Source organism: Dermacentor albipictus, chromosome 5 (assembly GCF_038994185.2).
Source record: "Dermacentor albipictus isolate Rhodes 1998 colony chromosome 5, USDA_Dalb.pri_finalv2, whole genome shotgun sequence".
NCBI classification, from domain to species: Eukaryota; Metazoa; Arthropoda; class Arachnida; order Ixodida; family Ixodidae; genus Dermacentor; species Dermacentor albipictus.
In genome coordinates this window covers 161271884-161285551 of record NC_091825.1, presented here as the reverse complement: position 1 = coordinate 161285551, position 13668 = coordinate 161271884, and the positions used below count along the sequence as shown (strand labels likewise).

General features: G+C 46.1%; 1 protein-coding gene across 1 annotated transcript in view; it reads right to left on the bottom strand.

The window, feature by feature from the left end:
• The window catches only part of LOC135916357 (structural maintenance of chromosomes flexible hinge domain-containing protein 1-like), a 373767-nt gene that overhangs the window by 70638 nt on the left and 289461 nt on the right, over positions 1-13668 (bottom strand). The window contains exons 39-40 of the mRNA XM_065449720.2: positions 7578-7730; positions 3658-3781 (exon numbers count right to left, since the gene is read on the bottom strand). Of these exons, the coding sequence (XP_065305792.1) occupies positions 3658-3781; positions 7578-7730 (277 nt within the window). The remainder of the gene's footprint in view (positions 1-3657; positions 3782-7577; positions 7731-13668) is intronic.

The following is a 13668-nucleotide window of genomic DNA, read 5'->3' as shown; positions in this document are numbered from 1 at the left end:
CGTTGTCTTTACCCTGGATATTGCTTCAGATGATGATGATGACGACGACAGTGACGCACCGAGCAGTGCACTTGTGTGGCAGTATGTGAACACCAATAACCCGCCACCTACGCCTCTACGGCTTCCCTTCTCTTCAGTGCTTGGAATCTAGCGGCAGCCCACTGACGAGAATGGCATTCTCTGCTGGTTTCATGTATTTTTTGACTGGGGCATTATTGACCTAATCATCATGGAGACAAACCATTATGCAGTTGCGTACTTTGCTGCTCGGGGTTCTACATGGAAACCGGTAGACTGCGATGAGATTATGGTCTTCCTTGCACTGATAATATTTCAGGGTATTGTCGGTAAACCTCAAGTTGAGATGTATTGGTCAACAAAGGAAGTTTTGGGGACACCAGTGTTCAGGAAGACCATGAGCAGGAACCGCTTCAATGCATTGATGCACTGCCTTCATTTCACCAACTTGAAAACCGTGGATGAAGCTACCTATCCGCAGCCCCCCCGGCTATGGAAGCTGTGACCCGTTATCACAAGGCTGAACGTGGCATTCCTTGCTGCCTTCAGTATGTTCCGACTCATTACCATGGCATGCATTGAGGGAAAGCCGCCCTCAACAGCAGTTTTCTTGTTTTTTAAATTTCTGTGCTGATTCTTAAGAGAAATCAATGATGTAATATACTTTCAGAATCAGAATTGCATGGAAAAAATTATGAGTACTTAAAAAAATTGGCGATTTTGGTATGTTTTTTGTAATTTAAATTGGCGGTTAAAGGGTTAAGGTGCTAGTCAGAGCCTCTTAAATCGAAAGTCCTGTTCTGTTGCTTGGAAGCTGCAGCTAAGTTTTTTAATTACCCGGAAGGTAGCACACTGGGTGCTCAAGTTATGCAGTTAAATACAGCCAATGACTGATTATTTTGACACCAATAGTTCGGACAAGCTTGATTATTAGGAGATCTCCCCGGCACCACCACTAGCCTCATAGACTTAACCATTAAGGCACTGCACACACAATTGTGCACAACACTATTAGTGCATCAACAGCAAAAGCAATGATGAAAATAATGCTAGTTAAAATGTGTTGCACATATTGAAATACTTCCAACTGGACTTGTGCTGCAAGATTGACTAACATTTGCAAATCTTTTTTAGTAAGACGAGTGGGAAGGTAGATGGCTGGGTATTCTTGCTCTATGTGAGTATGTCATTTAATGTAGCACATTCACTTCTTTCATTGTTTTTCACTATGTGTTGCACCAGGCATAATTCTTTAGTGGCTCGATAGTTGCAATTTCCAGCCCGCTAGACATAAAATAGTTGGTATTCTCATATCTGATGCTCCTGCAGGAAGTTTTTGCATGAAGTCCACATCCTGTAAACTTCACAAAACTCAGTAAATTGAAATTTGCTGATACACTCAGCAGCTTCTTCTAAAGATGTGAGAAATGCAGTGAAAGTAAGATATTAAGGGAAATAATTGACATCTGAAAGGGTTAATTTATAAGGACAACCAAAATTTTGGGCACCTTACAGCAAGTTGTGTGATAATTCAGACTTTCACTGCATAATTGTGAGCAAATATTGCCACCGAGACAAGCAAAATAGGGATATTCTTATTCTAAGAAATTGCCGGCATGGTCATCGGCCATGTCGCTGTTCCTCCACGAAACTGAACCTAGCAAAGCCTAGTCGATCTAGAAGTTGCCAATAAGAATTCAATGCATGCATTGATTGCACTTTCGCCTACCAGTGGGCCTCTTCGATTTTCGCAGTTCTGGGAGCCAGACGGCAGCCAGCTAGTTCCGGTTCTGACAGGAAGTCACGTGGGATGGGATCCCAAGACAACCCGAACCTGCCCGAAGTTTGCAAAATCGAACGCCGGTACAGCTGGCCAAATGTAAACATGCTACCAGAATGGCAGCGCCCGTCGAGGCCGACGCGCGCTCGGCGTAGTCGGCCCATTTATGCGTTGCCAGCTTGAAAATATACAGTTGCATTCAGGAATACAATCACTTTCGTGCGATTTCGTGCGACTCATCGCAGGACGCGTACTGGGCCAACCTCGCCTTGCGCAGCGCAGCACATGGCCTCCAACGCGGCGTATGACAAGACGCGAAATGGTGATTGTATACTCGAAAGTGATAGCTGGAAGATACCTGTTCACAGCGATCACGTCGCCAACCGGCGACATTGATGAGTTGGCGCTGTATCATCACAAGACATGAAAAAGCAGGTTATCGGGTACGTCTCATACGCATAAAATTTCGTGCCGACCTGCTTGGGCTTGCACTAGTCGCACATAATACAGCATGCTCAGCATCGTGCCACGTTAGAGATGATGCGGCCTGCCAGCATCATCTAGGTATCATTTTGACTGTTCTTTGTCTCTGTTTTGCACTTTGCAAAATGGCATCGTTGGCGCGGTTGAGGCGCTATTGGCGTTTTCCCACGATGTGATGCAGAGCGCTGATTGGCCAGATCAGTGCGTTCAAATTTTGCGAGCTAAAGCACGCCTGGCATTGGCTGGCGCGTGGGTGGTGGCGGCTGCTTTCTTCAATACCGCGACCGCCACACTCACACCGTTGTTGCCCCCTTGTTCCATCTGCCTCAACAGACGTCTGCTTGCGAGCTGCGCTATCTTTTAAATTAGTTTCTCAGCTTCTTTTTTTTTTTTCGCTAGTTCTTTGTTGCATGCGATGCCGGCAACGAAGCCCAAGACAGTGCAGATGTTCGGTGCGCGGAAGCGTGATATGCGACTTGAACAAGCATCGGACTTCCGATCTTCTGCAGCGAGTGCCGACTGCATAGATGCTTGCATCGGCGGAACTGTGCTGTCGGCTTTCACCAGTCGAGAATCCGACACATGGAGTGTGCCTGTAGCCGCAAGAGCTAATTAGAAGCTCCGCAGGAGCTTTCTAATAAGAACACAGGTATTCAACTTTAAGGCTTGTTTTCTCAGAATGGATTTTTTCGCTAGTAGCGGTGCTGGGGAAGGAGATATCTCAAGAACCACTCTTAAGATTTGTGGCCCATTCTTTTTTATTCTGTTCTTGAATGACTTTGCCAGGGTGTAACAAGCTTCTCTTTTTTTTCTTTGAAAACTTGATCAGTTAAATTATAATAAGCAATTAATTTTTGACGAATGTGGTCATTACTGGCTACATCAAATTCAAAGTTGTGTTAAGATTTTTTGGAGAGGAAATTAAAGAAAAGGGCTTCTTAGCCACCTGGGATATCTATCAAGGGATCATCACAGTGAGTCTCAGCTTCCTGCGATGTCCTGGGATTTCTCCAGGCTCTTTCCGAGGCATATACATGAACAACCTAGTTAGACCTCAATAACTCTGGAACAAACACACACATCTTCACGAAACTTTGCAATTCTTCATAGCTTGGTGGTCTGAATGTACCCTGAAAGTTTCATTTGGATATCTTAAAAAATAAAGAAGTTCCGTCTCCAGGGTAGCCTCCCCCCTTAAAATTAACAGCTGGCGACTGTGACTACTAGATACCTGGCCTGAACTATTTTTGCTAATGGTGATGCACCAACACATGGCACTGCTCCAATTCAGCGTACACGCAGAGTCGATTGTCCCGACTGTAACAATTGCTACTAGGGCTGTGTTACAGGTTGTCTTGTTCACTGTCAGTACTTACCATTGTAGAAAAGGAATGGCACTTCATAATTGGGAAGGGCCATCTTGTTGTGCAGCTTGGGTGTAAATCGCAGAATGTACTGGAAGCCATCCACTCCCTCAGTGTTCTCTTGGATCTGCAGGTTCTATGGGCACAAAAAACCAACATGACTCATTATACAGTGAAATATAAAAAAATCTCATGGGCCGGCTAAAAATTGTTCGTTGTTTTGAAATGCATCGAAAACATGCCAAATTGTCGTCAGAAACTCAATTTAACATGAGGAATCATTTCCATTTGCAAGCGGTACATCCACAAACACTTTCATGCCAATGACAAAGAGGCACACAATTAGAGTGAGAATGCAAGTTCATGTTAAGTCTTCATCACCTGGTGCGAGCACAACTCGGACAGCCTCAGATTTGCTAAAGCTGTGTGAATGTGTGCCCAGCTATATGGTCACGTGCCAACCAGACAGTGAGACACGGCAGTTCCATCTGCGGTAGGATGAACCACAATGATGAAGGCTGACAGAGGTCATGACACAGTGATTCTTGAGCACGTGCCGACTGTCACTGACTATTCACGCAGCGATCTGTTTCTTCAGAGTGTAGATAACATGCCTCAAGCCATCACATCCACTACATATAAAACTCACTGATATTGCTTGTGGCATTCAGTAGAGTGTACAGCAAGCACATTGTTGGCATATCCAAGATCTGTACATGTTGCACCATTTACATCAATTCTCGTCAAACATTACCACAGCCCTGAAGCATGATACTTAAAAGCATACACAAGTTCAATCACTTTGCTTGTGTTTTCCACAAACTTAATAATCGATCTTGGGTTTAGATGGCATTTTAAGCAAACCCACCTTTTGCCAGCGTTCTTTTTCCCCTCAATCTTTCAATATTATCGCAATCATAAATGATGCAATAGGTGTTATTTTGCAGTCTTCACAGTGCTGACAGTGTTGGTTTGTGTAGTTTCCCCCATGTGTAGTTTCTATCCCTGCGGGTCGCCATTATTGCAAGCGATGGTGAGAGAACTGACGGAGATTTGTAATCGCAGCCATCCAGGAATATCTGCTCTTGATAGTGGCATTCATAATTTTTCATGGTTTTGCAAGTCGCAAATGTCTGTGATACTTCTGGTTAGAAATTCATTATTTTGAAGTGCTGCTAATACAAAAAAAGCATAGAATTTCACACACTTTAGAAATATTCATAATGTTCAAATTCATATTACTGAAATACTTTTACATTAAAACAATAGGAATAGGATGCGGAATTTTTCAAATGTTTATTAATCTGAACATATTGTTACTATAAAGTTCCTAGTAATAAGATATCAATGTATGCAGCCTGCACAGCGAGCAATAAGAGCACACCAGTGAGATTCATAATTCTGGAATTTGGGCATCCACATAAATATGACAATATGGTCATGCAATCAGGCAAACTGACAAGGCCACTGCAGGTATCCAATGCATACTGCACACAACTAATTATTTCTTGCACAAGTTTGACTGGCCAAGAACATAATCATGTTCTCAAATCACAGCAACACTTGCGGAGAAAACATCTGCACCCATGCCACAACAATAATCAAATTCTCTTATAAAATGAAAACAGTAGAAAACCTAATCTATACTTTTTCTTTCACAGTGAAGCTGTTTACTGCTACCCCCCAATGGCAATATTGTGTCCGCAGACAGAAAAGTGCGAGCAACAATTATCAGCAATGGCTAATACTGCTACACCTAACGCCACAATCGTTTCCGCAGACTGAGAAGCGTAAGCAAAAACTGTCATCATCAGCGATGGCTTACACCGCTACCCCTCGAAGGCACAATCTTGTCCGTGGACAGAAAAGTGCGAGCAAAAACTACAGTCCAACCTCGATATATCGAACATGGATATATCGAATTATTGCGTATATTGAGCACTTTCTATATCACCTGGAAAATCGCATGCATTTTTTATTTTTTATTTTGAACAGGGTCGGACATAAAATGAATGTATCGAACTCCGCCACTCCAAACCACATGTGCTCTGTTGAAAGGTGGCAAGCTTTCCCGCAACATCCTCGAAGACAGTGGTGGCGCGAGGCACGTTCTGGACTGCTGCGCACTATAGCTGTACACATCGATTGTGCTGAGGGAGCCATTTGAATGTAGTGGCGTTCACAAGTGGTGGCTTGGCTAGTTCGACAATATCAACGATGCATTGCATTTGTCGCACTGACTTTTCCTCGGTTCCGCGCTCTGCGCCTGCTGTGCATTGTGAGGAATGGCAGTTTGCTTCCACAAAGACACGTGACAGCGCGCGTTCAGTGAGCTCACTTATAGACCCCACGGCAAACGCTACTAAATACTTTGTTACTGACAGTGTTTTAAAATGCTTAGATTGACGGATGTGGAGATCACAGCGGAAGTAGTGGCCAAACGAAGACACTGCCTAGATTGATTTCACCAAGCACCGATTTTGCCCCGCTCTCAACTTCAGCCCATGCTGTAGCTGCTTTGGCCCTTCTACTGCAGCGATGCAGAAGGTACCAGCCTATACCCTTCAGTCACAAATTATGATTGACTGTCGGTACATGTGTGAAATTTAGGTAATTTTATGCCAGGGTGTTTGAGACGCCACTCAAAGCAAATCTATGTGCAGGTGAAGACAGACAAGGACAAGCGCTTGTCCTTGTCTGTCTTCCTTATGTCCGTGGCTTTATTTGCGCTAAGCTACTACTTCTAATATGGACGACTAACTAGCCCAACAGTCAACTCTTCTAGATAGAATGAATCTTTGTGCATTTCATGATGAGCCATAATATTTACAAAATAACAAAATATTTTAATATTAAGTCAGTCATGCTACATTTCTTCATAAAAAGGATTGAATCACCTGCTCGATATACAGGCGCAAGTTATTTATTGGCCACAAGCATTTCAAGGAAGATAAAAAATATTTCGAGGTTGCTACCGACATGCTCCACATCAAACGTCATGTAAAACACGATGGTGCGTTCACCAAAGCGGTACTCTCTAACGATATATATCTGAGATGTAAAGTGGAGGTAATTTAGGTTAGCAGGATGTTCAATTTACCCTAAGCTTAATGTTTGTGCTCTATTCCTTGCTACTACTGCACAGAACCGGCAAAAATAGGTTGCGTCCACAAATGTGGACGCCGTGACTGAAGGGGCTATTGACTGCGGATCATTTAGACTATGTTGACGATGCCATGGTTAAGCATGTGGCTGCCAATAAGAAGACAGTTAAGCTGCTCCAGTACTTTCAGCCAAAGCAAAAAATACTTTGTGTGAAGCTTCCGAGTATTTACTGCACCGCAACTGGTTCATTGATTGATTTGTACAAGTTGCTTATGCATTTTTACGTGATTTTATATATTGAATATTGGCTATATCAAACTATTTCACTATCACCGAGCTATTCGATATATTGAAGTTCAACCGTACCATCAGCAATGGGTCACATCCCCTTAACAAGCAAAAAATGCATCACCGAGAAAAACATGTCGAAAACTGTGATCATGAATTACTCATACCCCCGTAAGCAAGCAAAAAAATGCAATGCCTCATAGCCACGTATATCACGGTATATCACAGTGCATGTCACAGTAATTGGTATATTCGCACATGGAACATGCATTCATCCTACGTTAGCAAAGAACGTTTCTGCAGTTACGACTGAAAATTTAGCCTTATATTATAGTTACCACAAAGCAGTGGTGACGTTTGTTACAAAATAAAATGTTTACCAAAGATTACTGTTTGTCTCGTCGCCACATCATAGGTGGTGGTCCCCCTACAGCTTCGCTGTCCAACCACTTTCACAGGGTGGAATGGGCCCCAATTTTTTGTTTTTTTAATCTTGACTATCTGCACACGTTTGCAAAGAAACCACCAGGCATGCTTACTTGCACCACTGCACATCCTTTGCTGATAGGCACTTGGTACTGGTTCACATTTCCTTCAAAGTATGGGACTTCTTTCACAGATGCGTCAGGGGAGATCACCTGCAGCGTCAGCACGCCTGTCATGTTCATGGCTGTGTTGTTGCCAAATCGGTCCTAAAGAGGAGGCATCAGTCAGTCAGTCGTTCAAAAAGGGTGCCACACATAGCACTTAAAGGAAAAAAGCAATATTGAGCTTCCACTAGCCAGGCTCAGCAAGCACAAGAAGACACTTCAATCTTATCAATGAAAACATCTCGCACACAAATTTGAGCTCATTTGACGTGATTAAAGAGTGCAAAAAACAAACACACCACAAAAGGAAAGACGTAGGCAGGGGACACATACTACTGTCAACAGTTTACAGTAGGACCTCATTGACACAATTTTGTTACGTGCTATTTCCTGGCACCAACATTCGCGAACGAGAACACAATAAATCACCCAACAGAGGTACACCTATTTTTTACCAGTTCACAAGTTCCCGGTAAACACGACTTTTGGGCACTAACGTTCAGTACATTGCTAAACTGCGATTGTATGATACGTTTTCCCGCCGCTAGGTCCCATGCAAACAAGAAAATATGCGGGGTGCGCACGATCAAGAACAGCATATAGCCACCCATCGCTGTTGCTTCATCACAATACTCGCCCACCCATCTCGTGTGAAAACGCAGGCGCACATTGTTTCTTATTCCAGTACCAGCAATTTGCCTCCCGGGTCGTGGCAGGCCGCATTCATAGCGATCACCACCAAACCTATTGCGATAAGCATCTTCACCTATCTGTTTTACAGCGTGTGGGGCATAGTGCCGTTGGCAGCGTACTGCATGCTCGGTTTCCTGTCGCCGTCTTAAAACACTACATAATAGGAACAACAAAATAAACATGCCTCAGGCCGGCGAAGCCTCGCCAGCTTGACGTGCGTTGGCGTCTCAAGCGTAGTGCACAATGATTCGCACAACACTTCACATTACGCAGATGTCAAATACAGTTAAGTCCATTAATTTTTTAGTTACTTCGAATCTCACGTTTTCTTGGTTAGCACGTTCTCTCGCAAATTTTTTTCCAGAACGTATGAACGAGGCTCAACTGTATTCCACAATGTCATCATGAAATTCATATATATTATATATATTGAAATACCACGGTTGAGACGACGCTTTATTCCAAGAAGGAAAAATGGCGCCGACGCAAAAACGAACACAAGCCGATGATTGATGATGACTTTGTACAGATGAAGATGAAGTCCGCATAAATGCTTACACTAATTTCCCCCGCGGACGGAAGCGGCCAGCCTGGCCGCACATTAGACGGTGGAACGGAGATGAAAAGGCTTCAGGCGAGAAATGTGCACGATCTCTGTTCCACGGCAGCGTCGGTCGGTTGGGGTCTCAACAGGTGTAACGCGATAGTTCACCGGTGAGGTCTGCTCGATGACTTTGTAGGGGCCAAGATATCGAGACTCAAGCTTCTCACATAAACCGGGTGTTCGCGCAGGGGTCCATAGGAGCACATCGTCACCAGGGCGGTAGGAAACGACGCGATGAGAGGCATCGTACCGATGTTTGCGATCGTCTTGGCTGGCTGCAGTGTTCATACGGGCGCGACGACGACATTGGGCAAGACGAGACACAAACTGGTCGCAAATGAATGGTGAAGCGTTGACGGGGCCAGAGAAGAAAGAAACGTCGAGTGATGAGGTTGGGTGGCGGCCATATACTAAGAAAAACGGAGAGTATCCGGTGGTCCGTTGAACAGACGTGTTGTACGCAAATGTTACAAATGGGAGAATCGCATCCCAGTTACGATGATCAGGTTGAATATACATGGATAGCATGTCACACAGCGTGCGATGAAATCGCTCTGTTAGGCCGTTGGTTTGAGGGTGGTAGCTACACGTTGTCTTGTGCACGGTGTTGGACGCTTGCAGAACTTGATCAAGAGTGCTTGAAAGAAATGTCTTGCCTCGGTCGCTCAAAAGAACGTGAGGCGCCCCATGACGTAAGTAGACAGACTGCAAGAAGAAGGCCGCTACTTCTGAGGCAGCTCCTGAGCGTATTGAGGCTGTTTCAGCGTACCGGGTCAAATGGTCAACAGCAGTGACGATCCATCGGTTGCCATCTGGAGTAGGTGGGAGTGGCCCGAAAAGGTCAATGCCGACGACAGAGAAGGGTTGTGCTGGACAAGGAAGTGGTTGTAGGGTCCCGACCGGAACAGTAGTAGGTCGCTTACGGTGTTGGCAAAGCGTGCACGAGGCAACATATCTAGCTATGCTCGTGGAAAGGCCTGGCCAATAGAATCGGCTGCGTATGCGCTCGTGCGTTTTGTTGTAACCCAAGTGGCCTGACGTAGGGTCATCGTGTGAGGCCTGCAGAACTGCAGCGCGAAGAGCGCGCGGTAGAACGGGAACCCATCGATGGCCTTCCGGGTGAAAAATGTACCGGTAGAGCACGTCGTCTTCAAACTTGAACAGTTTGAGTTGTTTCCGGAGCCTGGCATTGGGTGGAGATGAAATACCACTAAGGCGATTGATGATACTTTGGCAATAGGAATCGGCGCGCTGGTGAGTGGAAAGCACTGAAAGGCGGTTTGATGAAGTCAAGGAAGAAATCGGTGTAATAGACGAAGCATCCTCTGTGCGGCCAATTTGACAAGGTGATGTGATGTGCTCCGAGGAAGGTGGTAATGGGCATCGTGAAAGAGCATCGGCATCTTGGTGCTTCCGTCCGGACTTATATATGACATTGAAATCATATGCTTGTAATCGGAGTATCCAGCGGCCAAGACGCCCGGACAAGTTTTTGATCGTCGACAACCAACATAGGACATGGTGGTCGGTCACAACCGTGAAATGTCGACCGTGAAGGTATGGACGAAATTTCTGAATGGACCAGACAACAGCCAAACACTCTTGTTCGGTTATAGAGTACTTCTTTTCCGCGGAAGTGAGAGTGCGGCTTGCATATGCAACAACCTTTTCACAAAATTCGTGGTCGCGCTGCAGCAGTACGGCACCAATTCCGTGACCGCTGGCGTCAGTATGCACTAATGTGGGCACCTTGTCATCAAAATGACAAAGAACAGGTGGGGATATTAGTGCGCGCTTGAGTTCTTGGAACGCGGCTTCACACTGATCGTTCCAATAGAAGGAACTGGGACTAGTAAGGAGCTTGTGGAGGGGCGAGGCAATGCTGGCAAAGTTCCGGATAAAACGTCGAAAGTATGAGGCGAGTCCAATGAAGCTGCGCAGTTCTTTTGCACGAATTGGACGGGGAAAGTTGAGCACCGCGGAAATTTTATCCGGATCGGGCTGGATGCCGTCTTTGCTAACGAGATGACCCAGGACTTTAATCGTTGTGCTAGCGAAACGGCACTTCCTCGTGTTTAGTTGAAGTCCGGCATTAGAAAGGCACGTGAGCACCTCATCTAAGCGTTGCAGATGGTCAGTGAAAGTCGAGGAAAACACGACGATGTCGTCGAGGTAACAAAGACAAGTTTTCCACTTGAGGCCGCGAAGAACCGTGTCGATCATTCTTTCAAATGTGGCGGGAGCATTGCAGAGACCGAAAGGCATTACATTAAACTCGTAAAGACCATCCGGAGTAGAAAAGGCGGTCTTTTCTTTGTCCACTTCGTGCATTGGGATTTGCCAATATCCGGAGCGAAGATCAAGGCTGGAGAAATATTGCGCGCCTTGCAACGAATCAAGGGCGTCATCGATACGGGGCATGGGATATACATCCTTACGGGTGATCTTGTTTAGCGCACGGTAGTCAACACAAAATCGTACCGATCCATCCTTCTTCTGCACCAAAACGACGGGTGATGACCAAGCACTGGCGGAGGGACGTATGACGTTTCTTTTCAGCATATCGGCGACGTTCTCCTCCAGGTGCCAGGTGATCGTGAGCAGGCGCAGGTGGCGTAATTGGAGACGGCGCGGCTGGCATTGCAGCAATCTGGGCGTAAGAAGCCGGTTGTGGGCAAGGAGAAGCGTTGGTATGCTGGGCGTTCTGCAGGGAGGCCAATTCCTCCTTAATAATACCGCGCAGGTCAGTAGAAGCAGGTGGGACGTGAGCGCTGCTGCAAGGGGTTGAGCCATGCGCTTGCAATTCCTCACGAATTATGGCTCGAATGATAGACCGGAGCTCAATACTGTTCGCCAGGGGGTTGTCGGAAAAGTCCGGTTGCAAGCGGATGGACTGCAGGGCGTCGAGGCGCTGACAGACGGAGACGACGTCCGACACCGTCGATGGGTTTTGAGCGGCGAGTGCGTTGAAGGCAGTAGCTCCGATACCCTTAAGAAGGTGTCGCACGCGATCAGGTTCTGGCATGGCACTGTCGACACGGCGGCAAAGCGCGAGGATGTCCTCAATGTACGAGGTATACGATTCGCCATAATGCTGGACGCGCTCAGACAGCCTCTTTTTCGCAACTTCCGAACGAACCGTGGGTGTGCCGAAAATCCGCTGTAGCTGCTCCCTGAAAGACGACCAATCACGGAAGTCGCGCTCATGATTCAGGAACCAGGTCTTGGCTACTTGAGAAACGTAAAATGGCACGTTGTTTAACCGCGATGTCTCGTTCCAGTTGTTGTAGTCGCTGACACGATCGTAGTTGTCGAGCCAGTCTTCAACGTCCTCACCAGGCAAGCCAGAGAAGATTTCAGGGTCGCGATACCGGTTGTTGGCAGGGCTGGGAGTGGGGGTGGCTGGTACTGGAACCGAGATGGTGGATGCTGCGGTCTGGTCTTGCGACATGGCGGCCTCTTGGCGTAAGCGGCGTCCCGAACGGAGCTCCAGGAGAGATGTTGAAGTGGATTGAGGTCGAAGGGATCTTAAAGCACCTCCACCACTTGAAATACCACGGTTGAGACGACGCTTTATTCCAAGAAGGAAAAATGGCGCCGACGCAAAAACGAACACGAGCCGATGATTGATGATGACTTTGTACAGATGAAGATGAAGTCCGCATAAATGCTTACAATATATATATATATATATATGTATATATATATATATATATATATATATATACGTGATATCAGCATGCGCAGATGCGTTCATGGAAAAAGAAAGAAGAAAGGTATGGTTACGTTCTATGTGCCTCGAGGAATTCGATTTCTTTCACATACAAAAATACAGAAGGCTATGCAGCCCTCCCCCACTATTTTAATGTGAAATTCTACCGGCAACAATGAGGCATGCTCATTGCAGCTTTTGCCAAGGATCTTTGCTTCTCAAAGCAATGCCTCATGACGACAACGGTCCACATGTTCCAACAGATGTGTGTGTTCATTTTTTCCAATGCTCAAGGCTTGCTTCTACAATCAGTCATATACCGTATTCACTCGGATCTAGGCCGACCCCGATTCTAAGCCCACCCCCTAAAGTCCGAAGCCAACAAAAAAATATATATATATTCCCTCGAAAGTAGGCCGAACAAAAAAAGGGCGGACAGCGTTCGCAAAATGCAAACAGCATTTATTGAATCTGAACATGCAGAGCTCATTCAACGTCGTCGCTGCGTTCCTTGTCACTGTCACCTTAAACAGTGCACTATCTTCGGTATCGTCAAGCAGATTAGATATGCTGCACTTTTTAAAGGCACACGTGATCAAAGTACCTGGGATGTCGTCCCAAGCTGCAGCTACACCAGCCCACCAGCTGCGATAGCGATGCACATTTGATGCGGCCCATTGCCGTTAGCATGTGGTCTTCGCCAGTCAACCAGTCCGTGTAATATTTCCGCAGACGATCCTTGAAAGGTTTGTTGATGCAGACATCAAGTGGCTGCAACTGGCCCGTCATGCTGCCTGGTATGACAGCGAGGTCTGTGTTCACTTGGGCGAGTGCAGCCTTCACGTTGTCGGTCAAGTGCCCACGGTAAGAGTAGACACAAGGAGCGAGTTCTTTGTGAAAAGGGCTCCTGGACGCCGTCGCCACACAATCTTAACTCTCTTACACCATCGCACCCGTCATCCACCCGTTCTCATTTGCCTTCACAATGACGTTTCTTGGGAAAGTTTCTCGAGCAGGCAGTGTCTTCCTTT